A 19,750-nucleotide genomic window follows, 5' to 3' on the forward strand; every position below is an offset into this window, starting at 1 on the left:
GACTAGTTAGACATGGCAAATCCTAAATCCCCATCTCATTCATAGCCTACATCCTCAGCTGCCCTTCAAAAGACAATGTTGTTTAACAGAGAGAAACTAAGTTAGTCTAGGCTGGTTCAACAAATTTCAAGGCAAAGGTTAGGTTTTATGCTATACAGAATTTAACAGAAAATTTACAAAATGACAATGTACACGGTCCCTCTTAAAAATGACTTAATATATACAATATTATATGTATAAACTGTCAAAAAGAATGTATTTTAATGCCAGAAAATATTAATAATATTAATATAAACCGTAACATTCTGTAACAATTGTGACCATAAAAAATAACCATTCTTCAGGGTTGCTAATCTATTTTTTTTTTTTTTTGCCTTTTCTTGGTCTCTTTTTTTTTTCTTTTTGCCTTTTTTGTCTCTTTTTTGGCCGCTAATGCTAATATAATAAACTGTCTGAGTGAGGAAGCAAATAAATAAATAAATACAAGGAAATTAACAAAACTAACATTTTAACAGCCACTAAATATGTACTTATCTCAAAGCAGCAGCTTAACAGCCAGAATATGCAGCTTCACATTAAAGACATACCAGCTATGAGCGATCCACCGATAGCAGAGAGGGAGCTAAAATACAGAGAAGAGCCCAAAGGAGCTGCTAATGCGAATTTTATTATAACAGAAAAATAAATGTAAAATTGGAAAAATCACCAACTAAACTAACCCCAAAATAATAACAAAAATATAATCTAACGAATGTTAACAGATAAAAACGAAATAGTCAACACAACAGTAGAAAATCAATAAACTAATATTATAAAAAAATGCTAATGCTGCACCTTTGTGACGAAAACAAGCAAATAAATAAAATCAAAGAAACTGAGCACTGCGCAGGCCAGAGCTACGTGATTATAACATTCTAAGTTGTGCAACTTTTTTAATCACAGTTTGATGTGTTACTTTTCTATATTTTGATTATCACGCCATAACTTTATATAAAATAAAAATAGCATTAGCACGTCGTTTTTTAGCCCGAGCCCGACCCGGCTGACAAGAGTGGGGATGGTAATGCGTCAGTCTTGTGTCAGTTAGCTATTTGTTTTTGACAACAACGTATTGGTCCAAGACAGAATAAAGTAGTGAATTACAGATTATGAATTAACCCCACTTCGTTATTTGGACATGCAAACTATATCGGGAAGAGCTGAACCCCCGCCTCCCCTCTTGCTTTTAGTTTCCATTTTGCGTCTTTGTCTCACCTGCTTCTGTCTCTGTACAGCCTACTAGTATCTCAAAATATTGAGATAGTATCTCAAAATATTGAGATAGTATCTCAAAATATTGACTTAGTCTCTCAAAATATTGAGATAGTATCTCAAAATATTGAGATAGTATCTCAAAATATTGACTTAGTCTCTCAAAATATTGAGATAGTATCTCAAAATATTGAGATAGTATCTCAAAATATTGACTTAGTCTCTCAAAATATTGAGATAGCAGTTTACTTAATAATAATTAAACAAAAAAAATGCTGGATTATTTATTTTTTTTAGGTGGCGGGAATGGGCTTCCATAGGTTTCCACTGCCTGCTGTACAGTCCATAAAGAAATTGATTTTTACGTTAGAAAACATTTTAAAATGTGCTATATCTAGAGTTGTCACTAGCAGTTTTTTTTCATTAGTTGGCAGTACAGGGTGCCCACAGACAGAATACCATAAGTGGAACTTTTTAGAATCATATATTTAATTACTAATACAAAACCAAATGAATAAAACTTTTAGGTCTCAAATTATGAGAAGGGCCAGAGCTTATCTGGACAGATGGAATTTTATGTTAGATGTTGAGTGATGAACAGTGTTAGTTATCTAGCTAGATGAACATTTTGTTATCTTATAGATGTTAGGCTGTGGACTCTCAATGGTTTTCCACTAAAACCATGTACTGATCTTTTTCCCCTCAGTGTCGGAGGTCCTTGCAACGGCTAAGCTCATGGCTCGAGAAGACACCGCTCAGCGGCTTTTAATCAGGCAGCAGTGGGGGGTGCTGATAGACAGTAATTTGTGAGTAAATGGACTTTATTATTTATACACACAACTCTGGAAAATAATATATATGTTTGAGTAATATGAACATTGTTTTTTTTTATCTAAAATACTGACATTTCTCCCAAATTCCTAAAACACACTGGCACTGCCAGGCTATGGAAACCTATAGTGTTCTGTTGCTTCTGCTAGGCTTTTAAATGCAGTGAACTGTCGGAAGCTAACTGTAAAAAACATCCATCAGTAACAAACGCTATAAGTAATTTATATCTCTCACAACACTACACCAGTTTATTATTGCTGCACTTTTATTCACCTCAACATTACAGAACTATAATAGACACTCACACATGCTAGAAGAGTATTTTCTGATGGTCAAAGGTTACTCAAGTCAACTCATGTCTTAAAGAGTAAGTACACCCTAAAACATTTTTTTCATAATAGGTGAAATATGTTGTTTAAAATACATCAAATATTAAGAGAATTTAGATATTTTATCATATTTTGTTATCATAAGTTTACTTAGTAAAGACCAAATAAAATAAAATAGTAATAAAAACTGATGTTCTTTATTGTTCTTGGTATACAAGCATAAGTATACAAGCTGCCCTAAAGACTTTTATTATGAAGCATATAATGAAGCAATATTGGATTAGCCACAGTGGCTAACAACGAATAGCTGGTGATGCTAACTGTTTTTCCGAGCTGAATTATTCGCTGTGTGACTGTGAAATTATGAGCAGGTGGATTATGGGAAATATATTGTGACAGCATGAGAAACAACTCAGTAGCAGAAGTAGATAGTACAAAGTTTCATTTGTTTAATCACAAAAAGACATTTCACACAGTTATTTTAGGTACATAGCTAAGCAAACCCATTACTACATATGAATATACCCAGCTCCCACTATTATTATGATAAATGATAAACATGTTAAAAGTAATGAATTTACTTTCCTGTTACAAATAAGCACTTCAAATTTCACCCTGAATATTATAATATTTCACACTGAATGATTTTGATTATTACATAAATATTATGATCAAAAAAAGAAGATAAAGAATCAAACACAAAAAATAAAAATAAGATATGGTTGCGAAGCCTAAAACATTCTGAGATCTATAATCTCTGAAAGGCACTTTGCAGTTGCTTCTGATGCTAAACTTGATTAATCAAATGGAAACAAGAAATAACATGAACTTGATTAAATTGAGATCAAATTCATAAGAAATAAATTATATAGTCCCAGAAAAACATGATGCAGGTTTCCATCTAATGAGGGCTGAAATCTCCATGCCAGCTAGTTGATGATGTCCCCCATACATCTGGGAGCACAAACGTATTAGACAGTTCTGGGAGAGCAGGGCAGAGTCATTTTACCCCCTATAGCAGTGGTTCTCAAATGTTGTACGTGTAACACTGGTGGTATGTGAAGCACACAAAGGTGGTACACCTCCAAATAAATGTTTTTGATGATTATATGAGAATGTGGGTACCAGAGAATGTCCAAATCCCTGGGTTTTAAGAATTTCCCAGATTTCATTTGGAGACTAAATTGTCACTGTCGATAAAAACTTAATTTTCTCCAAATGTCAAGAACTTCATGGGAAAGTCTTTTTGCAGCATTTCTGTTAAAAATATACATTTTAATGTCATTAATTTATTGTGTTTCACATTGACATCAGGATAATGATATCTGAAAGTGTAATTACAATGCACATTTTTTAGGTGGAACTTTGGCTTTGTAGTTTGATTGTGGGTGGTAAATAGTCTAAAATGTTAGACTATTACTACAATGAGAACCACTGCTGTATAGGGTCAGTCGTTTTCAATCACTGATGAGAATCTCCCTTACTTTGTACAAGCTGGAAACTTGTGTGGAGTTTAGTTTTGTTGGAAAAAATTGGCATTAGCTTTACAAATGTATATATGCTATATGCCTATTGGCTATATGCCAATAAGAATAAAACTAATGAAAAAGTAAATTTAATTGTAATTTAAATGTAAAGTAAATGTTACGATAATGTGTCATTGTTTATATGAAATAAAGGTAGATAAAAATAGTTGTACAACCCAAGCCTTGAGATTTCTTGTAAGATTTTTTATATTTGTATATTGTGTATATTTCTGTATTTCCTCTCAGTTTTTTTATGAGCGCTTTGCCTTTTTGGCAGGTGGAGCTTCTCGCACTTTTCGCACTTGCTCCCACAATTTTTCGACATCATCTTCAGTGAGTCCCTTGTAGAAAAGCATGACTTTACTGATTTCAGTTTGGCAAGGCAGATGGTACGATACCTACAAAGAAATGCATTTTTTAAGGTTATAAACAAATTTATGAACAAAAACTATATTAAGGTTATGTGCTGCAGTACCAAATTCAGCTACATCAAATGGTATAAATGATTTTGTGTGTGTGTGTTACTGCACTTACCACTTTGAAGTTATTTGCAGTAAACCTGAACTGCTGGCGTTGCGCTTGTTTCTGGATGTCTTTCAACCAGTTCTCCAGCAGTGTCTAGAAGTAAAAAGGTAATAAGAAAAATGTTTTGTGGACACTTATGTACATTTAATTTTAAAGAAACCCTGCTAAAACCACCACAGTTCTATACAGATACATAGCTTTTTATTTTGTCTGAAGTGCATGTAAATTCCATTTAAAATATTATTTTAAAAAATCAGGCTGTAAGGAGGAAATGTGCACGATTGGGTGTGAGTACAGCCTTTAATATAAGAAGTAAAAGGAAAAGATATATGGCCTCCTAACATATTTGTTAAAAACAGCGCACCCATCATGAAAAAGACTTGAAAAATCGTCTTTTAGCTTTCTCTTTTAACTAAAAGTGAACATTTAGCATATTTTTAACAACATAGAGCATTTGTCTAGAGAGAAGAAAGCTGAAAAGGCTGACGCTTTATCACAATCAAGTAGAAAATAGGTTGACTTACCGTCCATTTCCTATCGTCCAAACGTGTCAGTTTATCAGTCTCCAGTGCTTTCTCATCAATGAGGAAGTAGCCTTGTCTTAAAAGTCTCACAGTCACTTCCTTTGCTATTACGAGGTATAAGCATAGGAATTCCCTGAAACTGTAATCTGTAAAACAGAAATATAGAACTGTTATCAATAAATTTTAAATAATATGGTTTGGTAATAAGCCAGGTTTGAATGTATTTCAGGCTTTTCAGGGTGAAGAATATTTAATTCGTGTATACGTCTGGATAAAGTTTTGCTTGTATTTATGTGGCTTTAATTTTTGCAGTTGCTATTTAATGTCAGGCTGATAACCGGGATAACTTTTCCAGAGAGCCCAGTGTACTGTATGTTCTTTTTGAAAGAGAGATTAAGGAAGAATCTGTAAGATCCACAAAAGCACACAAAAGATTCTTTTTTACCTGAAGCAGAGGGTCCAAGGCCCACAATTTGCCTGGAAACATCAAAGAACAAAAACATTTTTAAATGATGGAGACAAAAAGTAGATAATGATATTTTAACATTCATAATGTTTAGTACAGTTTCAGATAAAAAAAATATTATGCACAAGAAAACATTTGTTCTTTGTTTGTATTATTTACTACATTGTAGTTTATTATTAAATACTTAAAAGCTATGAAGGAACACGTACGCTGCTATGTAGTAGAACCAAACCGCTGAGTTGGAGCGCACAGTGGGGGGAAAAAGTTACCAAGAGCTCAGCATCTTGAGAACTTATTTAAGGAGTTGGAGAATCTTCCAGGTTAAGGGTAGGTTAACAGTGAGAGATAAAACATCAACAAAAAAAATCCAGAAAATATAATTGTATAAATTATATAAATGTATTTGTATTTTGCAGAGGGAAATAAGTATTTGATCCATCTGACAAACAAGACTCAATCCTCTTTGCAGATCATCTCTAAATCTTTACAAACCCCCCATTAGAGACCGACCGATATGGGTTTTTCTAAGGCCGATGCCGATACCGATCATTAGTGGTCAGAGTCAGCCGATGGCCGATGTGACCTGCCGATTTTTAGGGCCGATATGCTATCGTATTATACTTATTTGGCATGCTTAAAATCATACTAGTAAGAGGAGGCACAACAGTTGTAAACTTCACACAATTTATTGAAAATAAGGTTAGCATTTTATAGTGACTTTAATGTTACTATATCACTATATGTTAATAAAAAAAATATAAATTTTATTTAGATTGTATTATCCATAACATTTTATTTTATTCATTATATAACATATGTTCTATATACACTATATATTCATGTTTATAGTAGAAATATTATGTTGGCTATTATATAAAATTTACTGTAGGGGCCTACTAATTAACAAATGTATGACTTGTTGCAGTCTGTTAGTCTATTAATTATTCATTTTAATATGTTTAACAGAGTGCAAGAAGACTTCCATAATGTGACAACTTTAGATAGTTACTCCAAAACGGCAAAGCTCATTTCTTCTTCAACTCCATGCAGTTGAAAACGAATGGACATGGGAGGACAATGTTATAAAATGTTCACATTAGGGCTGCAGCTATTATTTTACAAAAATGGGTGACGTTTAAATTAAGAATAAACTTATAAATAATGCAAAAACAGACAGGTGCTGTAATTTAAATATAGCTTTATCTGTTTTTTTTTTCTTCTTCAAATGAGCTCCTTAGCCAGAGAAACGCGTCTCATCAGATGTACTGGAGGTTCGGTGCGTGAGCGGAAAATGAGTTGAGAAAGCTGAAGAGCGCGGACTTTATAGGTTCAGGATAAAATGAGCTTTTATCAGAAAAGTCTGGAGGGGGTTCTAAAGTAGAACCCGACAAAACAGAAAATTCTGCTTATCGTTTCATTTAATATCTAACAGCGCAAACCGCTTTAAACGGGTGAGTTTTACAGCAGAACAGCAGGAGGCGGCATGATTTAATGTCTGTTTGTAGTGAAGGAAAAAGAGATGTTTTATTTTAACTCCATTATTTTAGAAACTATTTGTTTTATTAATTCGTTTACAATAAAGCTTATTTATATATAAGGAGAAGTACAGTCCTCTAATAATCCTGACTAACCAGTAATTATTATTTCAGCGCAGCTGATGCTGCGAATATCCTTAAACAGTTTTAGTCCTGCCCTTTTTCATTTCGTCTAAAAATAATTTAAATACTGAAAATATCAAGTGTTAATTTGATTTTATTTACTTAGATTTTCGTTTCTGAAGAAGAGACGTCAGTTATTTTATACTAGAGCTTATAGATAGGGCTTGCCTTGCATAGTCAGGGCGCATTCCAAATGCACTCCTGCCATCAACGCTAAGCATAGTTTCGTTTGGAGAGAAATGCTACAACACCGATGCAGTTGAAATTCTATTCTTTTTCAGTAAATGAAGCAACATCACAGATTACTAATCATGAGAGAAAATATAGACTTTGGGACACTGGATTGTAAAAATGGATGCCTTACCCGTTGAAAGTCTTGCTCCTTGCGCTGCGTTCCAAGTAGCTGCCCGCAGATGTGCCGGATTAAAATCGGCGCGGCCAAATAAGAAAATCGGCCGATGCCGCTTGATAAAAAAATAACAAAAATCGGCCGATTAAATCGGCTGGCCGATCGATCGGTCGGCCTCTACCCCCCATGTAATTTTAGGCTGATCTTTCACCTTCCTAATGATCAAGGATACACCATGAGGTGAAGCCCCAGATCGATGTTGATTGACAGTCATTTTGTCTTTCTTTTATTTTCTTACTATTGCCCAACAGTTGTCTCCTTCTCACCCAGTGTCTTACTTATGGGTTTGTAGCCAATTCCAGCTGTGTGCAGGTCTATGATTTTGTCCCTGACATCCTGAGAAAGCTCTTAGGTCTTGCCCATGTTGTAGCGGCTAGAGTCTGACTGATTAATTGAGTCTGTGGACAGGAGTTTTTTACAGGTGATAATTTAAGACAGCGGTCTTTAATGCAGGTAACAAGTTGATTAGGAACGTCTAACTGGCCTGGAGCCAGAACTCTTAATGGTTGGTAGGGGATTAAATACGTATTTCTCTCTGCAAAATGCTAAATCTCTCACTGTTAAAATTACCCTACCCTTAAAATTGTAGACTGTTCATGTCAGTGGGCAAACTTACAAAATCAGCATAAGATGGATTTAAATTGTTATTTACCATGACCTCCACTACATGAAATTCAGTCTAAGAAGAATCATTTTTTTTTGCAGATGAAGGCCTAGAATATCTTCTCGTAACCTCATCAGTTCAGTTTACCAGAATTTGTCGAGATCCTCTCTGAACAGTCCCTTGTACTTCAGATAGAGATTAGAGGAGTCAGATTCGGGAGGTGTGTACGGGACCTATAGAGACAGAATTTAAATATGTCAGTAAAATAGATAGTGATATGTGCACATGGGTAATAAATAAGTCCTTCACTTCAAAATAATATCAAATACAGCACCACTCATCAGCATCTCTTTTATTTCAGAAGTCATAGTGAATATTTTTTATCTTTACACATTAACTTCAATGTTTAAAACAAAAGTACCCTTTACATGGTGTCACACTTGCACTTCCATATAATGTTTGGAAAAATGTTTTCTTTTTTGCAGCATTTTGTTTTATAATCTATTTGGATGTAAATTACCTTCAGTTTTTTTTCACCTGTATTTTTATTTGCATTATTGAATTCAATAATATGAAGACATAAAACTGGTTCATTTAGAAGTATGTTCTTTGTTTGAACTTGCAAATTGTAAAGTTATTTATATATAAATGTAGTAATTTATTTGCTTGTTGTACTAAAATGTAGAAAGTTTTGATTTTGTAGATTCTGTACTCGATATGGTACTATTAGAAACTCTGGTGCTGTGCTGTAACCAACAAAACAGACTTTTATAGCTGTTCACAGCTGCAGAGCCAAATTCAGTCACAAAAGGATGTAAATGATTCCTCCTTCTGTACAAGTATATATATTACTAAACGCACCAATTCAAAATCCTTTGCACTTTGAACAATCTTCTGACGACCAGCTTGTTGCTCGAGTTCTTCCAACCATGCCTCCAGAGCTTTCTGGGAATACAAAATTGTGGGAAAATAATCTTATGTCATGTTATATACAAATTTTGATTAAGAGAACTGAATTTTCAGTTATAAAATCATGTAGGACCATATGTAAGACAACATTTTCAAATTCTCTTCAGCTGAACAGTCATAAAACAATGTAAAAATATGCCAATGCAAATGATGTGCATTACTGTTTCTTCTGATTAAAATATAGTTGTAGTTTATTAATGATTTGCCACTAATATTAAAGTGTTTTGCTTTTGTAAACCTGTAAAATCTGTGGGTTTTATCATTTCTTTGCTATGAACTATCTTTCCAGCAACCAAACAGTTAATACTAATGTCTCTATTAGATGTCCTGTTGATTGGATCCAGACAAAAACAACGAAACACAAAAAGCTGTCACGTTATTATAAGTGACTAACCTGCAACTCAGAGTTGTCCACAAGTTCCAGTTTTGGCTTGAATGTTTCCTCCGCAATGAATCTGTAGAAGCCCTGGTTTGAAAATACTTCACAGATTTCCTGCGCGGTCACCATCTTTTTCTCCAACAGTTTTGAAAAGTCTTGTAAAACAGAAAAATACTAAATATAAAATCTACAAAACATTACAGGTATAAGAAAAACCTGAGAGCAAGCTGGTTCTATTACGGGTTAAATTAGAAAAACATTATCAAATTGTTTATCTAAAAATGTGTCAATAAGAAGTAAATTAATTATATTCATATCACATTTTGAGTGTAAAATTATTGCAGTTGGTATTTGTGCTTGTGGTAGTAATGGATAACTTTTTTAATACAACCCAGGGTAACATATATTCTGATTTCAGAGAGACAGAGAGAGTGAACCTGTGAAATCCATGTAGGTCCTTGAGTTCTTTATGGCAGAGGAGAAGATGTCCAAGTCATTCCTGGATAGATTAAAGCATTTGTGTTCAGGTGAAGGGGTTGGGGGTATTAAATTAAAGGATAAACTAAAATATTTAATTAATCTGTTGGCTCTGTTGTAGATCTTACCAGAAGTATTTGATTTCCCTTTTGGCCAGTTTCTCAACATCTTTGTCTTCACCCTTGTAGAAAAGCATGACTTTGGTTTCAGCAAATTTCTCAGGAAGGAGGTGCGAGACCTGCCAAGAGATAACATTCAGATGCAAAAAGTTTATTCAGAAAGGGTTTGAAAATATACCGCAGTGATTCTATGACGTATTAGAATCGTTATTAAAACTTTTCCTGTACCTCATGTTTGGAGAGTTTTATTGGTGTGTTTGGATCGTATTTCCTGTAGAATCTGAGAGAATCAATTGGATTCTTGTCCTTCATCCCGTAATTAAATTTGATTTGCTGTAATGAGACACTGTTATTAATGATTTAGTAATCAATAGGTAAAGTTAAATTCAAGTACCAGTGATTCAAGTGCTACTGTCATTGTGTTTCCATTTTGGTCACATAATTTACATGCTCATTGTATTTCAAGTGATTTGGCATTTGATTATGTATCATTTGTGATTTTCATCATTTGTTTTTGAATTACACTTAAGAAATGCTGCCTGTATAACTTGACCTTCCTTGACCTTAACTTGAGTCTAGTATTTTATAGTGCATGGTATGTGAATGGTTACGTGTCCACTAGCAGTAAAACTTCAGCCGAATGGGCTGACCCACACGTTGAAAACACTGTCTAAAATCAGTAGGCTATTAACATTAAACAAATTACACAATCTTCACATAGGCATGATTGAAAACCCTTACGCTTGATAATAAACTTTAAAGAGATAATAACTTGATAATAACTTCAAAGAGATGCTTAAAAGTGGACAGAAATAATTAAGCTGCTCATGTGAAGAAAAAAAAAACTTTTTCAAAGAGCGCTTATTATTTTAAGGTGATTTTGTTGTGATTTGATTTAAATTATGAGATTGATGTGATGCCAAGCGGAACTTTTAGAAAACGTATTTTACTTATTTTAGAGATTTAGTGTTTTGGAATTCTTTTAATACTGGTCGGCTAGTCATATAAAGCAATATTATTGTTATTCATTTTCAAGATTTTAAGACGTTTAACATTTAGCATTGCAACATTTTGCAAGAGATTATTACTTGTTATTTCTAAATAATCTACTTATTCCACAGTTAACACTTACGGCTAACACGTATTGAAATGTAGTAACTGTAGTTTCTGTTTCATATGTAACTGCTTAAAGACTTCTGCGGTGGAAGTGTGTGTTTTATTGAACTTACCACCTCCTTAAAGTACTCGAGCTTGAGTCTCTGAGAACCAACTTCTGGTGTCTGGATCTTTCCTAGCCAGGTCTTCAGCACTTTCTAATTGCAAAACAGTGATGATATCAGTTTCATTTCAGGTAGTTTAACATTTTGTAAAACAAAATATGAAAGGAAATAAAATTGCGATGAAAGACACTGCTAGTGTTTTTTTTTTTTTAACAAATTTCTGACAAAAATGTATGTAAAACAAAATTAGTAACAGAAAAAAGTACCTTCCTCTCTTCATCACTGGTTAAGTGTTTCAGCTCCTGAGGCTGAAATGTTTTTGCACCAAGGAACTTGTACAAGTCACGTTTTAATAATCTTTTAATGATTTTCTGGGCTTTTTCAACTTTTGTGCTTTTTTCTGGAGTGTGCAGAATTTTCTGAAGAATGTCATCTATAAACAGAATACAGAACAGAATTTTTTACTGCAGTACATACAAATTACAAATTTTGCAGGAACGTGTCTCTAATATATAGTGATATAATAACGGTTGGGCGCCCCTGATTATGTTCATGATTTTCCTCCATAGATCATTGGTTGTTTGGATCAGCAATTTCAATTAAATATATCGTATAGCAGACGAACCTAGAGATATTTGAGAAATTAAATGCACAGAAAGTGTGCAATAATTCTTTACTCAACATTAGGCCCATCTTTGTTTCTGAGATACTCTGCTTCTCTAACATACTCTTTTTATACAAATTTTCCTTAGTTGTAAAATTCTTCTGTTGCAGCCGATTTTTGTAAGTAACACTAACTTTTTCATGATACATCTAAAACGTTTCACTTTTAACATCCACGTTCTATTGTGAGAAAAGAGATAAGTGATATTGGGTCATGGGTTCTAAATATTTTTTTTTTTTTATGATTTGATCAGCCCTAGCTACAGCTCCTGTTTTACATTGTAATGTGGTTGTGCTTTTTTTTTTAATGTGAAACATTTGCATCTTCCTGGTGACATGACATAAATCCTTGATACAAGTAGAAAAAATTTAGCAAAAACCTGTGAGATCCACAAATCTTTTAGGATCCATTGCTGCTTTTTTGAACTCGAAGTGATCATTGGCTTCTTTGAGAGCATCCATTATCCTGAAAAGAGAATTAACCTGGTTTTATAGTCATGCAGTAATACAACATAAAGATTGACACATATTTCCGTGACTGTTTGTTGTGAGATCTTAGGTTTGCAGATTCCAGCCTTATGCAAACATCTAATAATCTCAAACTCAGTAGAGTATAGTAGAGTGAAGTAGAGTGAGACAGAACATGGTAGAGTGAAAGAGTGCAGTACAGTGTGTAAGATTGAAGCAGAATGAGGCAGAGCGAGGAAGAATAAAGAAAAATAAGATAAAGCAAAGAAGAGTGAGACAGAACATGGTAGAGAAAAAGAGTGCAATAGAGTATAGTGAAAAAGAGTGAGGCAGAACATGGTAGAGAAAAAAAAAGCATAGAACCGCGGTCCGGGTCCGAACCCAAACGTTGTCGGATGCGGACCCAAACCTACTAAGAAGGATTTAATTGTATACGTGCTTTGCAGCGCAGTGAACTCACAGACCAATCACGTGTGGGGTAAGTTCACCAAACGCTCTCTTCAGTCAATCAGATCGGTGCAGAGGCGGTAAGTAAAAATAAATAAATAAACACACCGCTCCTCACGCGAGATCGAACCCGTGTTGTCAGGGTCGCGGTCCCGTTGCTCCAGCTGTTGATTTGGGACGCAGCCTTGGAAAAACGCCCTTATAAGGAGATGGGGAGCTCGAGAACAGGCGGAAAAACGAGAACGGGCGTCAACTAAAGTCACGCCGAGCGCGACAGAGAGAGACACAGAGGAGGAATGTTACAAAATCTGGCCAGAGGTAACTATGCAGGTAGGCTCAGCCTGGCCCGCCCACTCAGTGCTTTCCTCGAGTCGACACGTCACAGTACGGAGAGAGACACCCCCAGAGTGCACAATGTTTGGCAAAATTCTATCCTAGGTCTTTTGGATTCTTTATCTCTTTGACGCTATCGCCCACCTCTACACCTATAGTTTGGATTAATTCTAATTTCCTCTCTAAACAGCTGCCCATTGCAGACTCTCAGGGGCTTCTCTATTGGGGATGCAATCAGAAACAGGAGTTTACACAAATATGATTTTATTGCGCCTGTAAATGTACCTGAATAAAAAGTCATTTTCAAATAACAATTATTATTAATATTATTTTTATTATTACTATGTTATCATAAACTTACATAAGTTCGACTGCCTTTACGACCCTGTGCTGGCAGGCATTGTGGTGAAGGAGGTTGCGAACATGAAAGAGCTCGTACATGTTCATCGCTTCCTGATGAAGATAGAAAATAGAAATTGTAAAATAAATGTTTTCCCGTGTCACTGTAAACCACATTTTCCATGCAATAAAGATTACCTTGTCTCTCATGCAGATCTGTGTTTCTCCATTTTCTTCACAAACTCGTGCAAACGTTATAAAACGTTCATGAGAGAAGTTACATTTCATGCCCAGGTGGTGGCAGTCTCTGTATAAGAATAAACATAAAAGATATATATATTTTTTATTTATATTGGTAGTCAGTCTTAAATTTTGATAAAATTAAAAGCCAGTTTTACACAAAGTAAAAAAAATTTAACTCACCTGGTGAAATAGTCCATTTTGTCAACGTCAATTCCGTTTCTGTGATTGGCCACAATGTCATACAAGAAAGCCTTCTTCTTCTCCCTTCCTTTATATGGCCACTAAATAAGGCATATAATGGCTTTATTTTTTGCTGTTTATGTTTTATGCTATTTTTCTTATTTTATTATATGTTTTAATAAATTAAAAAAAACAAATGCAGTAATGTCATGAACTGGCCTGCCTGTGTTAAAGTGTGCAGTATGTCTGTGTTGTGTAGCTCCATATTACTTCCAGAGAAAAGACGCTCAATTTGAAACATCTACCCAAAATTCCATATGTTTGCTTTTACCATTTTCTGGAGGAAAACCAGCACCAGGATGGTCTTATCCAGAGAAATGGCTCAAATATGAAGCTCCAGTGTAGCTGAGTCTTCCCTCAGCTTTCCTGACAGCTTGCAGCACCCAACATGTATTCTTCACTGGAGCTTCAAGGCTGAGTTTCCCTCCACAAAAGGATAAGAGGAGATATATGGATGTTCGGGTGGTGGATGCAAGTTTGTGGTTCCCTACACTACAGGGCCATCTCAAAAAATTTGAGTATATTTAAAAATATACTTTATTTCAGTAATTTAGTTCAAAATGTGAAATATATATATTATATAGAGTCATATGAAAAAGTTTGGGCACCCCTAGTAATCTTAACCATTTTTAGTTCTAAATATTTGGGTGTTTGCAACAGCCTTTTCAGTTTGATATATCTAATAACTGATGGACACAGTAATATTTCAGGATTGAAATGAGGTTTATTGTACTAACAGAAAATGTGCAATATGCATTAAACCAAAATTTGACCGGTGCAAAAGTATGGGCACTCTTATATATTTTTTTATTTGAATAGTGTCACTGTGCATCAGTCAACAATACAGCGCACTTTGCACAAGGAGAAGCTGTATGGGAGAGTGATGTGAAAGAAGAGTCGCCTGAGGTGTTTTTGCATAAATTAAATGAATGAATGAATGAAATGAAATGGCTTCTTTCGCATCACTCTCCCATACAGCTTCTCCTTGTGTAAAGTGTGCTGTATTGTTGTCCGATGCACAGTGACACCATCTGCAGCAAGATGATGCTGCAGCTCTTTGGAGGTGGTCTGTGGATTGTCCTTGACTGTTCTCACCATTCTTCTTCTCTGCCTTTCTGATATTTTTCTTGGCCTGCCACTTCTGGGCTTAACAAGAACTGTCCCTGTGCTCTTCCATTTCCTTACTATGTTCCTCACAGTGGAAACTGACAGGTTAAATCTCTGAGACAACTCTGATGGTTTGGAGAGACATGTCATCTGCTGGTGTTGATCCACTGTGTTTTATTATCAAGTCTAAAGTCAGTGCAGTTTTGTTTTTCCACAAAATCTTACAGCACTTCATGCTTCCCTCTGCTACTGACAACTTTTATGGAGATGTAGATTTTATTTTCCAGCAGGACTTAGCACACTGCAGAAAGTACCAATTGATCTTATATAATATTCAAAATTTCTAATACACTGATTTTATTGGTTGTAAGAAATAATCTTTAATAATAAAATAAATAAACACCTTGCCGTTAAAATAGCATCAGAATTTAGGAATATATTTATGCCGTTGGTCGTGGTGGTCTGAAAATGCAATATATTCAGGTAAATTTCTTTCATGTTGCCATTTTGGCGGCGGAAAACATCAATGCACCACTAACTGAAACTGAACGGTTAAGATATTAATGTGCCAAAGTCGGAGTGCACCCGGCACACTGAAGGGTTTATTTTACATTACACTCAAAACACATCCATGATTTAATAAAAAGAGAATTAGTTAATGTGTTTTGCCGTTTTGAGCTGTGCAAGGTGTATTTTTTGCACCCTCACTATATCAAAGACACACTGACACACTCTAAATCCAGCTGCACAATTAAAAGTTTGCCTATAGATATCTAAACTAGGACCCTCAGAATGCACAACAGAAGCTACCTTAGACTGCATGATACGCCAAGAACCATTAAATAGGGAAATGACCGGATATTCTACTTAAAAGCTGAAGACTTTTAAAACTTATGAAGGTTGCATTTAAAGCTTTACCAGAATGTCTTATTAGTTATTAGTCTATAATTATTCCCTAATTAAGTAATATCTTTTCTGCTCTTAATTATAAACCCAACTATACATAACTATGAAAACTCATTAACAAAACAAAGGCAATACACTTTGCATTAAAAGGTCTTAAATGGTCATTAAAGAGTAAATCATGCAATTAATACTTGTCAGACTATTATTGATATACAAGTACCAATGTAAAGGATAATAATAATAATAATAATAAGATAACACTAATACCTCAGAAGCAGAATTACTCGGCCCTTGAATAAGCTCTGTGATGAACATGAAATCCTCTTCAGAAAATGCGTCCCAATTTTCATTTTCTTTTCCCATGATTTCTTTAATGCCATTTTCTTCAATAAGATGTTTAAACATCTTGACTGATACATCTTCATGCTATTCCATTAAAACAAGCAAAGATCATGCTGTGTACTCATGTTATTATTCAGGTACATAAAGATTAGGAGGAAAATATACACAGAACAGAACGTATAGGGTTCTGAGCATATGTATTTATCACAGAATGCAGAATAGGACACAACTTTAGTGGTCCATAGATGAAGAAAATAAATTGTAAACTGAATACTATAATTCTATTGATGTTTAATATTTGTAAAATGTGATAGGAAGTTTAACACCATACCTTCCAACTTGAGTCAAAGTCCTTCATGAATATGTCGAATGCATGAGAGAACGGCCCGTGTCCTTTATTTCACAAATATAAAACATGGTGTGCATGTGACTGGACTGGCATTTCTTTCACATTAATTGAATCCACAAAAATATTTGATATAAATGGTTTTATATAAATGGGCTTGCCATTACAGTCTGTATACAGAATAATGCAAGTCTCACCCAGGTCATGACACAGTGCAGCAATCTGAACACAGAGTTCATCATTGGGTGTTATCTCTAATCCCTCTGGCAGATTCTTTTTCAGACTCTGTAGAAGCTTCCCTGCCAGATGAGCCACACTAATAAAAATAAGAAACATGTTGTTATTATTACCCAGATATATGTAAAGTTCACATTTCTCATACACATATGAATTGGGCCAGTCAGGTATCTGAACTTTACCCTAAGGAATGCTCAAAGCGATTGTGAGACGCTCCAGGATAGACATAATAGCCTCCTCCAAGTTGTTTGATGTTCTTCAAGCGCTGAAACTCAGGAGTGTCTATTATCTTCACCAGCAGAGGGTGCATCTCAATGTGGCCATGAACAGAGTCATTAAAGACCTGCAATCAAAACAAATCTCCAATATCCGATTATGCTAATAATGTATCTCTTACAAACACATCTAAAACATTATTCAGCATGAATTTATTCAGTAATTTCATTACAACTAGTTAGTATTAAAATGTTAAGCATCATACATGGTTCATGTTTCAGTCAGTTACAGCTGTATTCAAAGAGAATCCTTCTATTCTACAAAGGACAGTCGTGTAGAAGAGATTTATTTTAGCATGCTGAGGTGTTTCCTTCACAGATTATCTCGTGTCATGACCACTCTGATTTCCATATAAACAATTTCTCATTTATCCAGTTACAGTTTATATTTAAGCATGATTCATTTTCTGAAGTTAGACCATAATTTAATATGTTGTAAAGTGCAGTAGTGCCTTGCTGAAGTTATCGGTAAAATATATCTGCAGATTCTCCAGGTTGCCTTAGTGAAAACTATATTTGGCTGACCATAGAAAGTAACAGACTACTGAAGTCGTGTTGTCATTTTGTTTCGTGTCTAAGAGGTTCTGGTCTATGGAAAAATAAATGAGCTTTTCAAAAACTGGCCTCTATCACATTCTGTGGTAAATAAATATGTTCAGACCCCTGTAAGTTTTATTCTGTGTACATTTTGCTCCTAAAAATCAATAGATCCTCTTAAAAAGGCTATTATAAGGACAAATCTTAATGTGGCTTAATGTACTAAAAAGTCCAAACATCGCTAATTTATTTCACTGCATAATAAACCTAATCAGAATCTTAATAAGATAAACAAACCCCTGCACTGTAACCCACATTACTAACCTGCTGTGAAAAAATGAACAGGCTGGACGAGGAGCTCCAGCAGCAGTAAATGATGCATTTTAAGTTTGCTGTTGTAGCTGGTCTGTCAGTATATCCAGCGTGGTGTTGGACCAGTATAATTAAAGCTCATACTGATAGAGTAGCGTGTAGAACAGCCAACACACCACTATCACTCATCTCAGCTATACTGGTAAAACGTGCTTCAGCGTTTAAAGCTGGTTCTGGGGTAATTCTTTGCTGCTGGGTTAGGGATGTCCTGCTATAACACACTCAGCTCTCCTCAGAGCAGGCAGTTAGTTTATTAGTTGAATCAGCTGGGTATAATATGCCGTAAACATATGAAAACATACAGCTGGCATCGGCTGGTGTTGCGCTGAAAAGAGTCCTCTTAAAGGAACTTGAAATTAGTAAAGTAAAATGTACACAGAATAAAACATACAAGGTTCTAAACATATTTATTTACTACAGAGTGTAATAGAGGCCAGTTTTTGAAAAGTCCATTCATTTTCCCCAATAGGGGAAAAAACACTTAGACACAGAAGCCATACGAGGACTACAGAATGATGCACAACTTCAGTGGTCTATTAACTCCACACAGACCTGTGGCATGATTTCCAATCATATACAGTGTGTATCTTACAACTGTAGCTACAAGTCCTGCAGTTCTAGTCTGTGTATATAAATGATGAATTTAAAGCTTTATTTACCATGAATTATGAGAAATGACATTATGAGATGTTAATTAATTAATTATTAAATATTTTAATATTTATTACTATTATCTGGTGCACAGTTCTCTCACCTTGTAGATTGCTTTCTCCTTCTTTGTTGTAGATTGTTCATCTTGTGATTTGCTCTGCGCCATTGTCTTAATGCTGTAAATGTTCTGTTAATAAGATAAAGAAATAGTTTGATGTTTTCTTAACTGTTTTTTACACAGCAGGCATTGTCATAATTTGCAGTGTTTTGAGGTCACATGACCAGTTTTGTTATGCAAATGTTGCACAAATGTTTATATACCCTTCTGAGATGTTGAGTTGGGTGGAGTATTTGTCTAGTTTTTTTTTATTGTAGGCTCTGTATTTAAAGAGAATCATTCTGTGGTACAGATTGCACCACATAAATTTATTAGATATGAACCTAAATCTTTTCATAGTTTCATTGGTCTGCAGTATTAAAGCTACTATTAAAGCTACTAAAAAATGCAGTACCAATAGTAATAACTCATCGTAATAACTTACTCACTGTGCATCCACATTACTACTACACTGCACATTACTACATTATATTATACAATATTGGAATATCAAAGCAAAAATGAAATCATATTTAAAATGATCTCACCTTGATCGTTGATTCCTTCTGCTCTTCTGTCTTCTGACCAAGTGCCCTGACCACAAGATAAATAAATAGTGTGTGGAACAATGCTGGTAATTATATGACTGTATGGCATTAACTGGTTCTGCCAGTTTAAATCAAGATCATGTGCCACTCAATTATCATAGTCATTATGTACCATTGTCTTCCCATCTTAAATAGAAAGTATTTTCTGTTGACACTAAGCTGAGTTTTTGCTGATATCTTATATCCTAGGCAATGTATGAAAAAATATATAAAGCAATTTTTACAATTTGTACAATAAAAATACAGACATTG

The 19,750-nt window shown here is 34.6% G+C and overlaps 1 protein-coding gene across 2 annotated transcripts; it reads right to left on the reverse strand.

Annotated features, from left to right (window-relative positions):
- Nucleotides 1-4,018: 4,018 nt before the first annotated feature.
- Nucleotides 4,019-19,539, reverse strand: LOC111189644 (deoxynucleoside triphosphate triphosphohydrolase SAMHD1). 2 transcript variants are annotated; one of them, XM_049470231.1, is made up of 22 exons: nt 19,439-19,497; nt 18,897-18,980; nt 17,141-17,301; nt 16,919-17,037; nt 16,707-16,768; nt 16,301-16,459; nt 13,961-14,061; nt 13,736-13,844; nt 13,560-13,651; nt 12,331-12,416; nt 11,554-11,720; nt 11,297-11,380; nt 10,296-10,400; nt 10,077-10,186; nt 9,909-9,970; nt 9,487-9,626; nt 8,985-9,068; nt 8,271-8,356; nt 5,432-5,463; nt 4,987-5,132; nt 4,472-4,555; nt 4,019-4,335 (listed from the first exon to the last, which is right to left on the reverse strand). In XM_049470231.1, exons 2-22 carry the CDS (start codon nt 18,957-18,959, stop codon nt 4,189-4,191), a joined length of 2,199 nt encoding a protein of 732 aa, XP_049326188.1. In that variant the 5' UTR covers nt 18,960-18,980; nt 19,439-19,497; the 3' UTR covers nt 4,019-4,188. The 2 variants fall into 2 exon arrangements, with proteins under 2 accessions (XP_049326188.1, XP_049326187.1); XM_049470230.1 differs by lacking the exon at nt 10,296-10,400 and having other exon boundaries at nt 4,020-4,335; nt 19,439-19,539.
- Between the last annotated feature and the right edge of the window lie 211 nt (nt 19,540-19,750).

Source organism: Astyanax mexicanus, chromosome 22 (assembly GCF_023375975.1).
Source record: "Astyanax mexicanus isolate ESR-SI-001 chromosome 22, AstMex3_surface, whole genome shotgun sequence".
NCBI lineage: Eukaryota > Metazoa > Chordata > Actinopteri > Characiformes > Acestrorhamphidae > Astyanax > Astyanax mexicanus.